Source organism: Suricata suricatta, chromosome 2 (genome assembly GCF_006229205.1).
Source record: "Suricata suricatta isolate VVHF042 chromosome 2, meerkat_22Aug2017_6uvM2_HiC, whole genome shotgun sequence".
In the NCBI taxonomy this organism is placed as follows: domain Eukaryota; kingdom Metazoa; phylum Chordata; class Mammalia; order Carnivora; family Herpestidae; genus Suricata; species Suricata suricatta.
This window is the reverse complement of record NC_043701.1, coordinates 53,221,154-53,239,748: the sequence shown is the minus strand read 5'-3', so window position 1 is coordinate 53,239,748 and position 18,595 is coordinate 53,221,154. Positions and strand designations below refer to the sequence as shown.

At 36.8% G+C, this 18,595-nt stretch overlaps 1 protein-coding gene across 4 annotated transcripts in view; it reads right to left on the bottom strand.

Annotated features, from left to right (window-relative positions):
* Positions 1 to 6,491: 6,491 nt before the first annotated feature.
* VSTM2A (V-set and transmembrane domain containing 2A) overlaps positions 6,492 to 18,595 on the bottom strand; it is a 29,259-nt gene continuing 17,155 nt past the window's right edge. For 2 of the 4 annotated variants that reach the window (XM_029926288.1, XM_029926297.1), the window contains exon 6: positions 6,492 to 8,998. In XM_029926288.1, the coding sequence (XP_029782148.1) occupies positions 8,910 to 8,998 (89 nt within the window). In that variant the 3' untranslated portion in view covers positions 6,492 to 8,909. The other 2 variants (XM_029926307.1, XM_029926317.1) reach the window with 2 other exon arrangements.

Here is an 18,595-nt window from a genome sequence, read left to right as displayed (position 1 = left end):
CTAAGTCCCAGAAGGCTTCATAATTGCCTGGTATCTCATCTTTATTTAATCTCTCCCAGGGAACAGTGGTAAGTGGTTTCTTAAAAGTGGATGAATATTCTCCCCCCAGAAAGCATGGCTTTCCTACAAAAATTAAGTGATGTTTATAGTTATTCTTCTAGCAAGATTTTTCGTAGACCCCATATATATTAACAAGATGCTTTGAGCACAATTGGACCGATAGAACTGTAAGGGTCAGTGGGCGGGGCTACTTCCATCATGGCCTGGACCATATAAGAAGCCTTCTTTTCCTCTGGTTTGCACTCAAACCTAGCAAACTTTCAGGTCACTCAATAAAGCGGAGCAGCACAACAGACTATAGTGGGTGTGTTTCCAAAATCCAAACAGGTCCATGAATTATGGGATTCTTTTTAGTAGTAGGAAGGATAAGGTATGACACATTACTACACAGTAGAAGAAATTTTCTGGCACACTTCAGACATTGATTCAATTTTACTTATTCCTGAATTTTGTATGAACAGCATCTTTACTATGAATATACCTTACATCTTTAATCAATCAAGTATCCATTATAGCTTTAAAATTCATCCATATGTTGTAAATAGCTTTTGTTGAACTATTTTCTTTGTTATCCAGTATATAATTTTGTGAACATAGTACAACTTCATATATTTTACTGTTAATGATTATTGGTGTTCCTCCCAACTATGGATCATTAAAACGTTTCTAAAACCGTAGTTACATAATTAATATATGTGTAACACTGGGTTTCATTGTTTTGCTCCCCATTTCTGAGTATAAAGGAAAATTATTCAATGTTCCATAACTGGGTATGGTATTTGCCTAACAGTTTTGAAAATGCATGGTACCAGGGTGAGGAAGGACTTTTCAACTTTTTAATCATGAATGGACATTGAATTTCATCAGATGCTTTTCTGTCATCTACTGAGATATGTGCATACCTTTTTTTTTTGTTAATGTTGTAGCAGGAAGTGTTGTGATCCCTATGGAATGGGCCCCAGCACTTCCAATTTGCTTTGTTCAAACAAATTTCTCACATGCTAATATCTGCAGTTCTTTTCCTAAAGATTGTCTTGGAAGCTGCAAAAGGCTATTCTGCTCATGTGCAAGGCAGACTTGTAGTGCCTGGAAATGAACTCTCTTACCTTCCTCCCCATAAAGCCAGCCAACCTCTCCCTGTGACAGGCAGGAGTTGTCATTTAAATACTCCAGCGTCTCCTTCGGATGGGGATAACTTTGAAGTGTGTTTTACAGAGGTGCTTAGCCAGTTGTCTGTAATGGTAGCTAGCTTGACAACACACTCTGTCTTCTCTTCTGTCTTCTTTCCTTCTCTTCAACTCATGGTTCTTCAATTTACCAATAAATCAATTAGACTCAGATCCTCTCTCAGTGTCTGCTTCCGGGGACCGTAAGACCATTGAGAATCTCATTGTTGGTGTTTCCAACTGTGCATTCCTGAAATACACCATGTTTGTTCTATGGGTATATTACATCCTGATGGATTTGTTTTGTTATTCTGTGGTTGATTTTTGCACCTATATTCATGAGTTAGGTTACCTGTAATTGTCCTTTCTCCCACTGTTGCTGTGAGGTTTTTTAGTAAGGTAATGTTAGTCTCATAAAGGGAGCCAGAGAGCATGCTATATTTTTCTATTCCCTCAAGGTTTTTGTGAAAAACTGGAATTGTATTTCCTTGAAAGGTTAAAGATATACTTGAAGCTACTGTAGCTCTATGTTTTTAGAGTTTATCTTTCATCCTGCAGAGTGTACATATATTATTAAGACCTTCATGACACTTTTCCCCTGATTTCCAGATCTTATCAATATGATGCCATCAATATGATAGATCAATAGGATTTATGAGACGCTGGTAAGGAAAACTAAATTGTGGCTCAGACTTGGCGAGTCAATGTAACTTTGAGGCAAGTTGGCAAAGGGGTACTTTGATCTCTGCTAGGTAAAATGAAACAATCCCTTTATTTTAGTTGCATTAAGCGAAAATTATCAAATTATTAACAGTAGGACAGGTGCTAAAAGTTCTGCTAATTTGCTCCATGTTTGAACCAGCAGCTCCAACTGCACTCATCATCACCTACTTACACCTATGATAACCTAGACTCAAGACTCGGTTGTCTTTTGTGCTACCCAAGAAAGAGTAAATGCCTTATCCGTGACTTTAGTAGTGTCACTTCTTTTACTGTCATTGTTTCTTATTGACAATTTTGGTAAAGAGGAGAAATTCCAGAGTCCTTCAAAAACATGGATATTAGCTAACCAGGCAGGGAACGGATGTAGAGTTATTCTTCTATTGCTCAAACTAGACATTTCAACTGTGTTTCTAGGAGCTGGAGAAGTAACTGCAGGTGGGTTGAATGGTCTCCATGCCAGTAAGAATAAGGATAAATATTTTGTGAATCTCCTGCCTCTTGCTTTTTCCACTAGACATGCCAGCAACCTCACGATACAGTACTAGTTTTGAGTCATTGTTCAGTAATGCACCAGGAGGGAATATTTCTCTTTCTTTGGTGCATAATTACTCTCCAAATGTCTCAGTTCTTTAGGAGGTGCTGAAAATAATATTCCCAGAATTCACATGAAGTATTATTGCTGAGACCAGTGATCCATTTTATGATTCTGACTTTGGCTATGAGTTTGGATGAGGAGCAAGATTTTAGAGTGGTGATTCAAAACTTCGTTTTCAAGAAAAGGTGATCATGCAAATCAAGTGTGTCTTCCAGAAGACTGCTCTTCTATTTCCTTCTTTTAAAACTTAGGTCAGACACTCTCATTTACCTCTCTGGGGTTTCTGCTTGTTACTATCACCATACATGACTTTTGTCTTGTGATTAAATGCCACTATCCTAATGTCTTCTACCACTTTTCTGGTATCTGGGGACAGCCATGGAAGTAGACCTCAAATATGCCAGTGTGCTATCTCTCTAATGTAGTTCTCAAAGCTTTGAAGAGGGAAATGTCCCCTGGAGGACCTCATCAGATATAACTAGGGGTTAGGGATATCTCAAACACAGGAAGGGTTTCAGATAATAATAAGCCAGGAAAAGAGAAAGATACAAACCCAAAATAGAACAAAAAGACCATAGACATGCAAAATAACCCTATTACCCCCTTAACCCCAATATGAATCATGCCACTTTGGCACAGGAGAAAGAATACATTTTTCTCCTTGGGGCATTGCTGACTTCCTGGTTTTTAAAGACATGGGAATTTAGAACTCAATTAAATTATTGTTTAATCTTATTTACTGCCATTTACTTATGCTTGTCATTTGTATTAAATTTTGGAATAAAATGGACCTGTGATTTTTTTCAGATTTGGGGGTTGAAAAATCAATCTAATGATCTGTGACAAGGGTTAACAAAAAAGAAGAAACAGAACAAAATAGAAAACATTAGAGTGCATTGCGCTGCATGTACACAATAAGGGTAAGTATCATTTTATGAAACTTTTCTTTTCATGTACAGTAAAATACAGCAAAATATTAGATTTAACACAATTTCAAAGCTCATATAGTAGACAGTTTATATTATGCCTATTTATTTTTAACATCATATTTGATTCTTTTCTTGGAGCATAGAGGAGGTAAGCATAGCTTTAAGAAGAGTAGATACTTGTGATTTTTCTGGGTCTCGCCTCCCTCAGAATGATTTTTGTTTATTTCTTTAATAATGGAAATATATATATATTTATATATATAATAATGGATATATATATTGTATATAATAATATATTATTATCATATAAGCATAAAATTATTTTGTCACAGTATTTTCCCCACTGTCATCTTTAATCCACTGTCTTCTGGGATTTGTATTGGGGAGGACTCAATGATCCTATTTTTTAAATTTTTTGATCACTTTTTTTCTGTGTACATGTAGAATTTTCCCATCCCTCTACCTTTTTAATTACATTTTTACACCAAGTGTCTAGGAGTCTCTTTTATTTCAACCTGTCTGCACTCTCAGTTCACATAAAATGTTTTTATTTCAAATTAACATTTGTAATTATTATAACTAGTTCAGTACTACACCAAAAGCAGTTCTGATAATCTCTCGACCTTTTCCTTTCCCTCCTCAAAGTTATCAAATTGCAAATTATAATTAAAATGTAGTTAAACTCCTTTAAGCCTAATATACCCCTGAGCTCCCATGCAAAAGTAGAACTTGACTATTTGAGAGATTCAATTTTGTTTCCAAAGGAGTCTTGCTTACAAGCTAAACTATATACAGTAAGAAATCCAGACACAGCCTGTGTCTGGATCTCAGAATAACAGCTCTCATTGGAATTTTCACAACTGTTGTATTCTTCTGCCCTTGTTTCATTTCTCTGGCTCTCCCTTGCCTGATCTTATCTCCTGCCAATCTCCCCTCATTCAGTATACCCTTGCCTCTTTCTAATGCATGAGCCAGCCTGGATGGACTTCCCCTAAGGAATTTTGTATAAGTTGTTCTCTCTCCCAGGAAGCATCCCCCAAATCCTCGCCTGATGGGCTTCTTGTCACTCAAGCTTAAATGTTGCCTCCTCTGAGCAGCCTGCCCTGATCACTTCCATTCACACTCCCTTATATCTTCCTACTGGATTTTCTTCTTAGAATTTATCACTATCCTATATTCCCTTGTTTTTGGTTGTTTCCTGTCTATCTCTCTCTAGAGACAGGAAAGGACTTTATCTATTCCATAGCTGGAACCATGAAATCTGTAACACTTCCTAAACAATAGACTGTCACCTAATTAATGATCAGCTTTAAAATTAAAATTATTTAGGCTTCATATTTGGAATTATGTGCAATTATATTTTGTAGCTGCATAATCTTAACTGAAAGATGCAATTACCACAGTTTATGAATTACCTCAGATTACATTCACCTTTGGCAATTATCTTTTTCTTATAGGAACTACTACCAAGTTATATTTAATATTTTGTTTTTTATATAAGCTCAAAACCAAGACTGCTTGTTTGAATGGTGTTTGTGCATAAAATATAAAATTATATTTTAAACTGTTAGCTTTGCTCTAAAAAATCAACACACATTATCTCATATCTGTTATTCCATGCAGTAAATGATAAATGTAAAGAAAATTTTTTCTGGATTTAAAAATATATGTTTTCTTTTATGTATATGTATATATGTGTACAAATACATACACACACATACACATACATACACACACACACATACTCTTTCCCTACACATGTCTTGCTTCCAAGGACTTGAAGGTAAATTAGTTTAAAATAATAATCAGGTCCTTTTAGGTGATCAGATATATCTAAGCATTCTTCTTTGGGTCCAGCAAACCATAATCCGATCACTTTCAGAATCAATGCATGCAAGGGACCATATCCATAAAACAAATACATGTGTATCACTTCAAGCCTGTCAGAAAGGCTAAAATCTAGGACACAAGAAACAACAGGTGTTGGTGAGGATTTAGAAAAAGAGGAGCCCTCTTTCACTGTTGGTAGGAATGCAAACTGGTACAGCCACTGTGGAAAACAGTATGGCAGTTCCTCAATAAGTTAAAAATAGAACTACTCACAGATTCAGCAGTTGAATTACCAGGTTTTACTTAAATAATATAAGAACACTAATTCAAAGGGATACTGTATTCTGATTTTGTAGCAGCTTTATCTACAATAGCCAAATTATGGAAAGAGAGCAAATGTCCATTGACTGATGAATGGATGAAGAAGAAATGGTATATATATACAATGGAATATCACTCAACCCTTAAAAAGAATGAAACCTTGCCATTTGCAACAACATAGATGGAAATAGAGTGTATTATGCTAAAAGCAAATCTGTCAGAGAAGGACAAATACCATATGATTTCACTCATATGTGGAATTTGAAAAACAAAACCAGTGACCAAAGGGGGAAAGGGGGGAGAGAGAGAGAGAGAGAGAGAGAGAGAGAGAGACAAATAAAAAATCAACTCTTAACTATGGAGAACACACTGTTGGGTACCAGAGAGTTGGTGGGTGAGGGGAAGGGTGGGGGGGGCAAACAGGTGATGGAGATTAAGGAAAGCACTTGTGATGAGCACCAGGTAATTTACAGAAGTGTTGAATCACTAAATTCTATACCTGAAACTAATATTACACCATATGTTAACCAACTGGAATTTAAAGGAAAGCTTAAAAGAAAACCAAATACACATATGCAAAAATATACATATAATTTTAGTGGGTCCATAGACTCCACCCAGCTTGTTCACTAACTCAGAATAAGAGCTCCTGCCTTAGATGATTTTTGTTACCCTATTTTATCCTCAAGCGTTTTCATTTGTATTGTTTCATTTGTAAGCAATTTGTAAGTCTTTAAGAAAGAACTAAAGAATTTTATTGGAAGTCAGGTAAGCAATTTCAACTTTTTATGACTTTCTTTTCTGAAGAATGTTGCATAACCTTAGAAGTCAAGGTTGAGAGAGTCATATAACTTATTTTGCAATATATAACTTATTTTTCAATCTTTATTTCTAGAGTCATGGTTACCTATGAATAACAGTCCCAGAGCAATGCAAGGTGAAACGACTAGAGAAATTTTTTTAATTTTTAAGGCTTCTGTTCCAATATTTAAGGTTACATGTTAACTTTTTGAGTTTGGAGATATAGAGAGTGTGTCATATTCTTTCTCACAGAGACCAGTGAGTCAGACACTGGGTAACGCAATAACAAAGAAGGCTTCATTACCTTGGACACTGACACAATGAATCGAGTGAGAATTCTTCCCAAGCCAGCATGTACCCTTTATTACGAGCGAGCATGGTAAACATCGTTGATAACAGATACACATCTGTCTTGCTTTAGAGTTGACCAATCTCATGACCTGAACTTTGGGTAAAAATATTACATGGTGGATTTTCCCAGCCTGACTGAATTAGATCAGTATGCTAAATTATGCTTGAATGTATGTGATCTTTAGAGGCCAGATAGACTCAATTAATATTTACCTTACAATTAATTTATGCATATGAAGTATTAAATTTTGAAAGAAAATAAATTTCTAGGTTAATAAAATAGCACAATCAAATCCTTTATTTATTTTTCTCATGAGACTGAAATAATAAACCAAATGGACAAGAAAAATGTCAATAAAAGTCTTAGCCTGAAATGTTATTTCTCAAAGATAATGTTAAGATAATATGAAAATATGCACATTGCTTGTAATTGAATTGCAGGAAAATCAATTCATTTACCTTTGAAAAGCAGAGGTATTCATTGCCTTCAAGCTTCAGTTTAGGACCTTAGCCTGTGAGCTGTTGGTCCTACAGAGATGATCTTCTGGTTTTGTTACGAAAGGAAATGGAAGCATCTCTCTGGAAGGAAAACGTAGGTCATTTCCATCTCAACCTGTATCTGTTCCATAGTGTATACGGAACACATTAGTGGTTCTGCCTGTCATTCTTTGTCGGAGTAGGAAAGTTTCCAAATGAAATAATCTGAACTATTGTTAAGCCAGAAATGAGAAGGAAATATTTAAAATTATAATTCACTTAACCCGTGAAAACTTGAGCACATTTATCTTCTTTAGCTGGAGATTTGCAGTCATCTTTTGCATCTTATATTTAGCTAACAACCGAACTTTAATGTTTAATTAGGAGACATTAAACTATAATTAGCAGCAAAGAACAGAATGACAAATCTACAAAAATTCATAGAGGTCAAAGGAAGCAGCATTTTTAGCCACAGCAAGAAGTGTTCTTCCATGAATTTAGGGAATCATGGTGACCACTTCACTTTCTCTGCATTCACTTCCAAGGCAAATTGTCTAGAAGCAAAATTGCTTTTTGAAAACAATAATGATGATAATCATGTGGGGATAGCTGTCAAAACCAGAGAGTGTACATTCTTCAGAGTCAAGAGACCCTCGAACCTCAATAAACACCATATATAAAGGAACATAGCAAATTTCAACACAGCATACACACAAGAAAATTAATTCATTTATCAGAGACCAATACAATTTTGAATATGCATTTTCCAGAAGGAAGCAGAGGGCAACAGAGCCACCTGCAGCTGTCAGACCTGTGGAAGTGAAACAGTGCATTACAAAATTCACACAATATATGAATTATAAGTGAAAAACAAATGCGTTATCTAAAAAAACATTGGTTGGTGACCCAACATAGAGATCTCTATATGTATATATTTATATATATAATGATAAAAATCAGCTTGCATGAGGGTCATAGTCTATCTACTTTGAAGTTATATCACACATACTATAAGCAATTTACAGAATTTGTCAAGTTTGCATATACAGGATTGCAAAATGAATTAAAATACATTGAAATATAGAACACTCAAAATGTATTTATATAAACCTCCCAGGATTGACAGGGATTGGCCATAATCAGCACTTGCCACCATTGAACAAGAACTACAATCAAGAAAAAGTAGGGAAAAATCCAAGAAAAAAATTAAAAAAAATCTTTCTTTTATCGTGTCTTGTTTAAAATAACGTTCTCCTTGTTGATGCGCAGCTTTGATGATTTTGTTGTTGCCCCAAAACAGGGGTTTTGTTTGATGATAGCTTACGTTCTGTAGCTGTTTGATTTCTGTTTGCGTCCTGCAGATAATGTGTCTTTTAGTAGGAAATCAGTGGTAGCCATAGGAAATATTTACTATATTGATGACGTTCAGGCCAACCCCTGAGCAGTCAGAGAGATGATGCTTTAAGCAGCCGAAAGAAAAGGAAAAACAAAAACAAAAACAAAAAATAGATCTTGCTATTAGAAAACGTCCTATCACTTCACACTAATTTTCTTGAAATAAAAGATCAGTGATTCGCTCAAGAAAATGTTAGGAACAAAGCGTGTGATAGCCTCTTCGTTTATGCTTCCAGAAGCAGGCGCTCCTTGGGTAGGTAATTAGAGAACAGTGGGTGCAGAGTGGTGCTTGGAGTTTAGGGTCAACTTTGCTGTCCGCTCCGTAGATTTTACAGGCGATTTGCTCTTTGCTTTAAGAAGAGAAAGTGATATTGGAAAAAAGTCAGCACTTTAGATTAAAGCAAAGCACCCTTCACAAAGCCACAAACAAGAAGCAGGACAGAAAGTCCATGGCTTGTAGCTATCATCCTTGCACCTGCGGAAGAAGTTATAAGATATTCGCTCATCTTGAAGATTTCCAATGCTCCTTATTAGGCTGTTTTAAACACATACATATATATATATAATTAGCTCGCCAGCTTGGCTCTGGTGCTCATGAATGTCTTGGCATGCACTGCAAATAACAACACATACAAAGTATTTCAGTCCCGGGAAGTTGGTCTTGTTTGTTTTGTCTGTTTTCAAACAATGCCATCCCATGGTTGGGAACACTGAGAGGAACAAATCCAAATACTCTTCCCTCAAGGAATTCTTTAAGGATCATTCCCTACAGTCATTCGGTTATTCCTCTATTGGTACCAAAACCACACGTGACCTATTTTACTACCGCGTAAGCACACCACCACAGGAGTATAACCAATGCCGGGGGCAGCAGGTTTCTCAAGAGCAGGGGGAATGTGTTCTGGGATGGGTGTGTCAGGGACATTTTGTCCTAGAGAAAGATCTTTCTCAATTATTTATCCTGGAACTCTGAGGAAAAGTTGGTGCTATCAAGAGTTGGCCATTTTTGAAAGAGCTTGGGGACAAGGTAAAAGGGAGACCTAAATTGCATATTTGCATTTTCTTCTTCATGCATTTTATCCACTAAGCTTCTAGCTAATTATGTATGAAATACTTTTATTTGTAAGCAGACAAAAGTGTGATGAAGCTCAAAGTATTTTCTTTCATCTTTTGATCTTTCTTTCTTTTTTTATTGGAGAAAGGTTGAAATGGTTTGAAGGGGTAAGGGTAGGGAAATACACTCTTTTGAATAATTTCTGCCAAAGCATGTTCAGGTCCACATTGGCAATGATAAAAACTGAGGCAAAAACACATGCTCTCAAAAGGTCACTGTAGAACAAGTATTTGGGGGTTCTAAAGTGGTCATTTAGTAGGCTAATATTACTGTTTGTGGTTAGGTTACTTTCGTGCTGCCATTGATTGTGTTATTTGGCAAGTGAGGTATATATTTAACACAGTATCTCCTCACAGAAACCTAATGACTGATGACCCTGGGGTTAATGGTGAGGCTCTGGAGAGTGCCTTCATTCAGGGGAAGAAGGTTCAAAAATGCAAAAGTGATATTTTAGGTCATGGGCGGTTCTAAGCACAAAGATCGTGCAAGGGAAATACAGTCAATCTATGCAAAAGTGATATTTTAGGTCACGGGCAGTTCTAAGCACAAAGATCATGTAAGGGAAATACAGTCAATCTATGTAGAACCACTAGATCAGAGCTTTCTAAAACTAAATATACATTCTTGTTATCTTTTGAAGAGAAATTTTTTGACAAAGATTCATTTAATAAAAAAAAAGGAAAGAAAGAAATGAAATGATTATATGGGGCTTCTTAAATAGTTAACTGCACTTGACCTGATACAAAGTATGTCGGATTTTGAATAAAGGTTTAAAAAATGCTAAGAGCAATAAAACTAAGTAAAACAATTCACTCTTCAAAAAAAGATATTTTGTGAAATGGTTTACTTTTCAGCACGGGCACTGCAGGTTGGCTCACACCTGCTCAATGTGTGTATACTATGTTGCTGCTTTCTCAAATAATCAACCCTTCAGAGGAGCTGTCAGAGCCCACTCTTTCCACAAAGATATGAAGTCATTTTGACCCAACATTTCCAACCATACTCTGTCCAGCATGTGCAAGTTAAAACAAGATTCACACAAGTTGTATACCTGGAAAGAAACTCAATTGCTACCGTCAAGAGTAGTTTAACGCTCCTAAAATTTTGAACTGCCATCAGATATGCAATGCGCTGTTGTAATGCAGTACTGTTTTTTTCATGTGTTCGTTTTTTGGCTCGTAATCATTCGTCTGCTCTAGGGACATGCATTTCCTAGTGTATTTTTACTAAATGAAATTATTGCTGTCAAAACAATTATAAAACTTTTTCCCCCTGTACATTAGATTCTACAGAAATTTTATCAAATCACTGTCTTTCTCTTCTTTCTGTTTTACATCTTGAATGAAGAGATACGTACTCCTTATCTTCATAATCCCAGGACTCCTAAATGTTGCCTTTGTCCTGTGTAATTTTAACAAGTACTCATCATATCCTTTCCATTCAGATGTACACTATTCTGAGTGTACATTATTATCAAACAAGGTTGCTCTTTTCTGTAGAGTGTTAATTTTGTTGTTGTTATTGTTGTTTTGTAAAAAGCAAACTTTGACCGCTCATCATGCTTTATTCTTATCTTCACTGATAGAAACATTTTACTTTTGTGAAATAATGAGAGCCTGGGCTGCAGTCAGGAGCCCTGAGTTCTAATTTCCTTTGCTCTTTCTTATTTCTAAGATTCCAAACAAGATGCGTATTTGTTCTATGTTTTTGAAATTGAGCATAACAACTGTTTGTGTATTATTATTATTATTATTATTATTATTTACATTAGTGTGATCTTGTGTTGGATTGCTTATTTTGCTTTCTTTGGAGTCTTCTGCCTTATGCCCAGAAGCAGGTTAACTTGCTATTGCCTCAGAGGACTATAAATTTAAGCAACTCTTCCCTTTAAAACACCCGCATCCACTTTGTGTGTTCACACCAGCTGGGTGTTATCTCCCTCCCCTCTGAACTTCACAGCGTATGGGCTTTGCCTCTCCAATGACCTTAACATGGCTTACATTGACTCATGTAAGAATTCATTATATTCACATCTTATCTTACGGGATTACGTTGCAAGCTCATTAAAGGCAAGGGACAAAACTTTAGCAATTTTTTATGACTCTCAATGTCTGACACAATGGCATGAGAGTTTTAAAACTTTTGCGCCTGACACATATTACCCTGTAAAGAAGAGAGATACTATTATCTAAATTGTGCAAAGAAAATGCACAGGAGAGCATGCCCAGATGAAGAGAAGGCTCATAAAACCTAAAGATTTCTCTCTGATTCAGAATGCCATTTCATAATGTCCTTTCACTTCTATTTAATAATGACGACTTTCATTTGTTTTTATGCTTAAAGATTTTCATAGTGCTCTCTCCGGTGTAATTCCCCATGCCTTTGTAAGACAGGAAAGATATTTTCTCCATTTTTGCAAATGGAAAAGTCTAAGAAATCTTCTTAGAAGTCTAAGGAGTGCCGACACCTAGCTTCCAATTTTCAGCTTTTTATACTGAGCAATACCCAGTGTCGCATCACCTTCACTGAGATGTGGACAAGGAAGCATTTCTCAAGAGGCTGACTGCGACAATTGAGAGTTTGGCTGAGGAGAAATAGGAAAAGAGGGAAAAAGAAAGAAAAAAGAAAAGGCTTCAAATATTTTGTCTTCACTGTATTATTATATCAAAGAACAAAAAAAAATCCATCTATGGCTTTAAGAGAAACAAAATTAAAAAATAACAGGGCACAGTAGTGAGACCTTGGCATTCTCCACAGCCGGTAGAGATGCTGTGCAGTTGTACTACCTCGTGAGAATCACTGTATGGTTCAGTTCAGGCCTGCATCTTCCTGCCTCATTTAACTCACTACAACTTCCCAGACCTTACCAGGCTAAGTGTGCCTTACCCTCTCATGTGTCTGCCAGATGGAAGAAGTTAGCTCCCCGTTAGCACTTTCCTTTTTAAATTATTCCATCTGTACCGCCGTTCCTTCCCTGCACCCTGAGTCAGGAGGCTGGAAGGCACTGGATATATTTAACAATCGCTCTTGTTCACACCAATTCCCAAAAAACGACTACAATGCATTGAGCATTGACTATGTGTCAGGGAATTTGCATACATTGTCTTAGTTCACCCTCTAGACAGTTCTGTATAGTAAACAGATCAAGAAAATGTAACTCAGCAACATGGAATAACTCACCCTAAGATACATGGATGATAGGTAGCAAAGTACAGAAATGAAGGAAGAGCGAGGCAAATCAGACCAACTTAGAAAGACAGAGGTGCCTGGATGGCTCAATTAGTTATTAAGAGTCTAACTCTGGATTTCAGCTCAGGTCATGATCTGACAGTGGTCTGCAGGATCAAGCCACAACTCAGGCTCTGTGCTGACAGCATGGAGCCTGCATGGGATTCTTTCTCTCTGCCCCTCCCCTGTGCATGTGAATGCATGCACATGCTCTCGCTCTCTCTTTAAATAAATAAACATTAAAAACAAACAAACCAAAAGGACTGGGAGCTTGGGTGGCTCAATCAACTTCAGCTCAGGTCATGATCTCCCAGTTCATGGGTTTGAGCCCCGCGTGGGGCTCTGTGCTGACAGCTCAGTGCCTGGCGCCTGCTTCAGATTCTGTGTCTCCCTCTCTCTCTGCCCTTCTCCCACTCATGCTCTGTCTTTGTCTCTCCCTCTCAAAAATAAAATAAAACATCAAAAATTTTTTTTTAAAGGACACACTTTTTTTCAGAAATTCTCTGAGGCCACAACCTTGCCCCTTTGTCTCCACATCTGTTAAATCAAGATGTGAAGCTATTATTTGAGTTTAATCTTTTCAGAGAAAATGCACTAACCGTAATATACTTCAGAGAAAAAAAATTGATCTAAAGTTTCTTTTCCCCAACTCTGGATTGATGAATATTGGATATAAGAACATCATCAGGTTTTTTAATAATAAGTAAAGTTTGTTTTCCTCCTTATAGTGTACCAACCATCACATGACATAATATTTTAACCTTTTCGTTTTATAGACTTTGAAAGCTTACGGATTGTCCAAATTAACGTAAATATTTGAGTAAAGGATGTCTCCATTATTCTTATATGCCCTCCTCTTTCTAAGAACTTCTTTTTTCCAAGATTTTTAAGTCAATTTGATAGCCTATGACCAAAAAGGTTAAAGTTGATTCTCAAAGTGCCGTCACGGGTTACTGAGAGGGAAAGACCACAGGAGCTCTTGTCTGCCAGGAAAAAGCTTTAGAAGAGGATATGGGTATTGAATTCAAAGAACCAGGTGGAGCATTGAGACAGCGGTCTAGACAATTTATTCCATCTCAATTTTACCAGCTCTTCAAATACCCACTTTTTCTTGGTTGTGAATATTTTCTGATGGATTATTTCCTATGTGAGTACCACTTTTCATTGGCTTAGCTATGAAGAACAATAACACTTCAGGGCATCTGTCTATAAATTTGGGCATAATTTTCTTCTCTTTCTTGTTTGAATATCCACTGGAATTAAAAGGAACAAGAAAAGAGAAAGAAAACAATTTCTCTCCTGCCGTGTGGCTCCATGGTCTTACTCCAGAGTCTTTATTTTGTAAAAGTGAACACTTGCAAGGTTTATCATCTGAACAAACTTAAAAATGAAAATGCTCCAATAAAAAAGGAAGCGATCGTCAAATCCTTTTTGGTTTTGGTCTGTAAGGAGGCTGAGTTTATAAAGAATGAGTGTCCATTACAGCTCTCAGAAGAGACAGGCCCTTTGACATACTTCTCTTTCATTACAGATTCCAGCTTTAAGAAATGAAAATGGCTGTGTGAGAAAATTTGGGCTAGCTTTTAATGCAATTTTTATTCAGGTTTGCACATACTAAATCACTATTTAAGGGGAAAGGTCAAGTAGCAGGATGATTTTACCCTATAGTTTTTTGAAAAGAATATCTTTTTATTAGAATTCTTATGGACCCAGTGCCAATTTCTTCCAGAAATCCATTTTTTTTAGAAGAAATGTGCTTCATTTTGACCTAATACATAAATTGCCTATTTTATTGTGCCCCAGCATGTTGGCAGGGCAGCTGCTTAAGTTTCCTTTCTTGCTTACACCTCTATTCTAGTCCTGAGGCCTCTTATTAGAGCTGAGGGGGGGAAAAGTGCATTTGCCCACGTACACAAGGTCTAACTGACAAGATGATATGCCATTCACCACAGAATTTTCCAGAACTTTGCCTTGGCAGGACTTCGGGATTTCTACCTTCTGCAGTGACTTGAGAAGGCACATATAAAGTGATGGTGGCTTCCACCTGCTAAGGCCATAGTGCATCTCAAAACAACTCCCTTTCACTGTAACTCATTCATCCAAGTAAGACTGATGTTAGTGTAGATCAGATGATGATTAGCATGGCAGCAGCTAATATGTCTTGAACATTTCTTATTTCTTGACCTCTGCTTGTGATCCCATGAAGTTATGGTAACCTTTTGCTGATTAAGGACTTGAAGCTGTGTGCTAGAGTTTACCCAGCCAGTGGGTAGTGCCCTTGACATTCCAAACCAGTTCTGTTTCACTCCAAAAGCTAATTTTCATCATGATTTCCTCTGGTGATTTCCTCATGCCTGAAAACTCTAGACTCTCAATTCTGCCTACTAGAAATATTTGGAAATATGAGCTGCTTTGACAAAACGGAATAGAGAACAATATGAATTAGTGGAAAACAACATGTTTTCAGGGTGAATTTTTTAATACCATGTACATTTAATAACTCCTTTAATGCATGAATAAGAATGACTTATTATTAGCAATACATTCACCAGTATATAAATTGACGCTGCAGACAGACTTGCAACTCTTTACCCAGGGAATTTAAATACGCTTCCTGCATGTGTGTTTTCATTATTAATTAGCATATTCTTTATTCATAATGCAAAGGTAGATATTAATCCACATCTTGTTGGAGTGATCACAAAGTCCCTGTTAGGGACTGCACACACTTGTGGTTTTGTTGCACTGACAATGTTGCTGAACCACTGCCACGTTTCTCAAAGAACTTAAATGAGCACATTCAAGCTGGGGAATGTAATAGAGGGAATTATGAAGACAACTGGGATCCAGGTGGAATGACTTTGCTTCAGAATAGGCTATGACTGTCTGCCCTGAGTGAGGGAGCTGACACAAAGAGCACCACAGGGGCGCCTGAGAGACTCAGTCAGTTAAACATCGGACTTGATTTTGACTCGGGTCTTGATCTCATGGTTCCTGAGGCACAGCAGAGCCTGCTTGGTATCCTCTCTCTCCCTCTCTGTCTGCCCCTCCACCCTCTCTCTGCCCCTCTCTCTGCCCTGCTCTCCTCTCTCTCCCTCTCTCTCTGCCCCTCCCCAATGTGCACTCTCTCTTTCTCTCTCTCTCTAGATAAATAAATATTTTTTTAAAAAAAAGAGTGTACCACAGCTAGAATTACTGATTACTGAGTGAAGAGGTAAGAAAGCAGTATTTTCAGATTTGAGCACTCACTCACTAATTGGTGAAATGAAGAATTTTTCTTTCCATCTGCACTCACTGCATTTTGTTATGGATCACTCCTCCCCTTACATCACCAGGGAAGAATTCTCATTAAAGAAACACATTCATACTTTTAGAGAAGTGGTAACTGAGGCACTCAGAGTGAAGAAACAGAAGTCAAGGAAAGAGAGGGAAAGAAAAATACCTGCAGAAATGTGATTTCAATTTTCACTTATCTTCTTTTATAAATTGAAAAGTAAAGATTTCAACATAATTTATACAGTAACTTGCATAATTTAAGTTTTTTTAATGTTTATTTATTTTTGAGAGAGAGTGAGAGACAGATCGTGAGCAGTAGAGAGGTAGAGAGAGGAAGAGACACAGAATCTGAAGCAAGCTCCAGGCTCCCAGCTGTCAGCACAGAGCCCAATGTGGGGCTTGAACTCACAACTGTGAGATCATGACCTGAGCCAAAGTCTGACGCTTACCGACTGAGCCATCCAGGCGCCCATCCTACATTTATAAATCAACTTTGGAGTGCCTGAGTGGCTCAGTTGGTAAAGTGTCTGACTCTTGGTTTAGGCTTAGGTCATGAGCCCATGGTTTGTGAGTTCGAGGCCCACATATTGGCATAGAGCCTGCTTGGGATTCTGTCTGCCTCTCTGTCTGTCCCTCCCCTGCTTGCTCTCTACCTCTCTCTCTCTCCAAAATAAATAAATAAACATTTGAAAAAAATCCATTTTAATTGTACAGCAATGTTTGCTTTTGAGGAAAAATTTATTTGAGGAACCAATGTCAATCGGACCTAGAAAAACATCAATTACATAGCTTCTGGCAACACACCTATTTTAACATTTTCTTAGGTTAAAATTGGTGTGCTTTTAATCGTTTTAATGTTTTGAGACTTTAGCCAGATATTTTCTAAATTTAAGCCAATGGTTTTATCCTTTTCTTTAATCCAGCTACTTCAATATTATCTACATTAGAATTTTTTTTACAAATTATATTACCTTAGCCATCAGAATTAAGTAATCAACAGAGATATTTGAAGCAAGATTTAAAAAAAAATACATATCTCCTTTATCAAAGCATTTACCTACAAGAAAAATATGTAGGTACTGGGGACTGCTCATCAAATGTCCTAAACATAATTTGTTACTAAATACAACTTTAAAGACACCAATATTGTTGTCCTGGTATGTAATGAAGGATGGTCCAACTATATCTTCGAATCCTCTCCATTAATGCACAAATGGCCTGAGGTTGTTTTCTTGTAGATTGACTGAATTACATAAAATATCACATATCTGGAGGTGCCTGGGGCTCAGTTGCTTAAGTGTCAGACTTTGGCTCAGGTTACGATCTCGCCGTTCATTGTTGGAGCCCCGCGTCGGGCTCTGTGCTGACAGCTCAGAGCCTGGAGCTGCTTCAGATTCTGTGTCTCTCTCTCTCTGCCCCTCTCCCACTCAAACCCTGTCTCTTCCTCTTTCTCTCTCGCTCTCTCTCAAAAATAAATAAATATGAAAAGAAAAGAAACCATGCATCTTCCCAGCAGTGGTATTATCCTAAGTGATTTGTACTATACATAAACCAAAACATAATATTCAATCCTTAAACATTTATTTAACTCTAATTACATGCTAAATACAATATTTAGACACAGCATTAACCCCCCAAAATATCTAAATGTAGTTCATATTTTCAAAATATGTATCCTTTAAGATTGTTTGAAACATTCTAAAGGTTTTTTTTTCTATCTAGTAGTTGTGATCTTACAGTTTGCTTCCTACATGTGGCATTTTCCAAATTAATCACTTAAAATGCTAAGGAAGTGAGAAAATTAATAAATTTATTTAATCAGAAAAATCAAAACTCAAGCGTTGCTCAATGCTTAAGAGCTTTCTACTTTAAAATATAGTGACTGCATTACTGAATCGTTATTAAAGTACTTTTGTCTGTGAAGCTAATAAAATTGCCTCATGTAATTTCTTGCATTTTACTTTTTCAATAGCTCCATAGTCATCAGTTTCACGGAATAGGGAATCCTAACTCTTAGTTTTACAATTTGCTTTAACTCAAACACCAAGAGTCTAACCTATCTTGGGTTTGTTTTATGCATATAGGATTCTAAATTCATGCAAAAATGCTCTCTCAGACTTTTTAAAAGACACGTTAAATAAAACATAATTATCATTTATAAATCCTCCAGGGTACTAATTTTCCTTGACAGCCTCAGTGACTGCACCATTGCTCACCCCTCGGAACTCCCTCTGAATTGGGGACTGAATGAGTCACACTACTGAGAGGAAAAATGATTCCATGATATTTAATTTATGGACTTTATATGTGTTTGATTAGTTTAATCAAA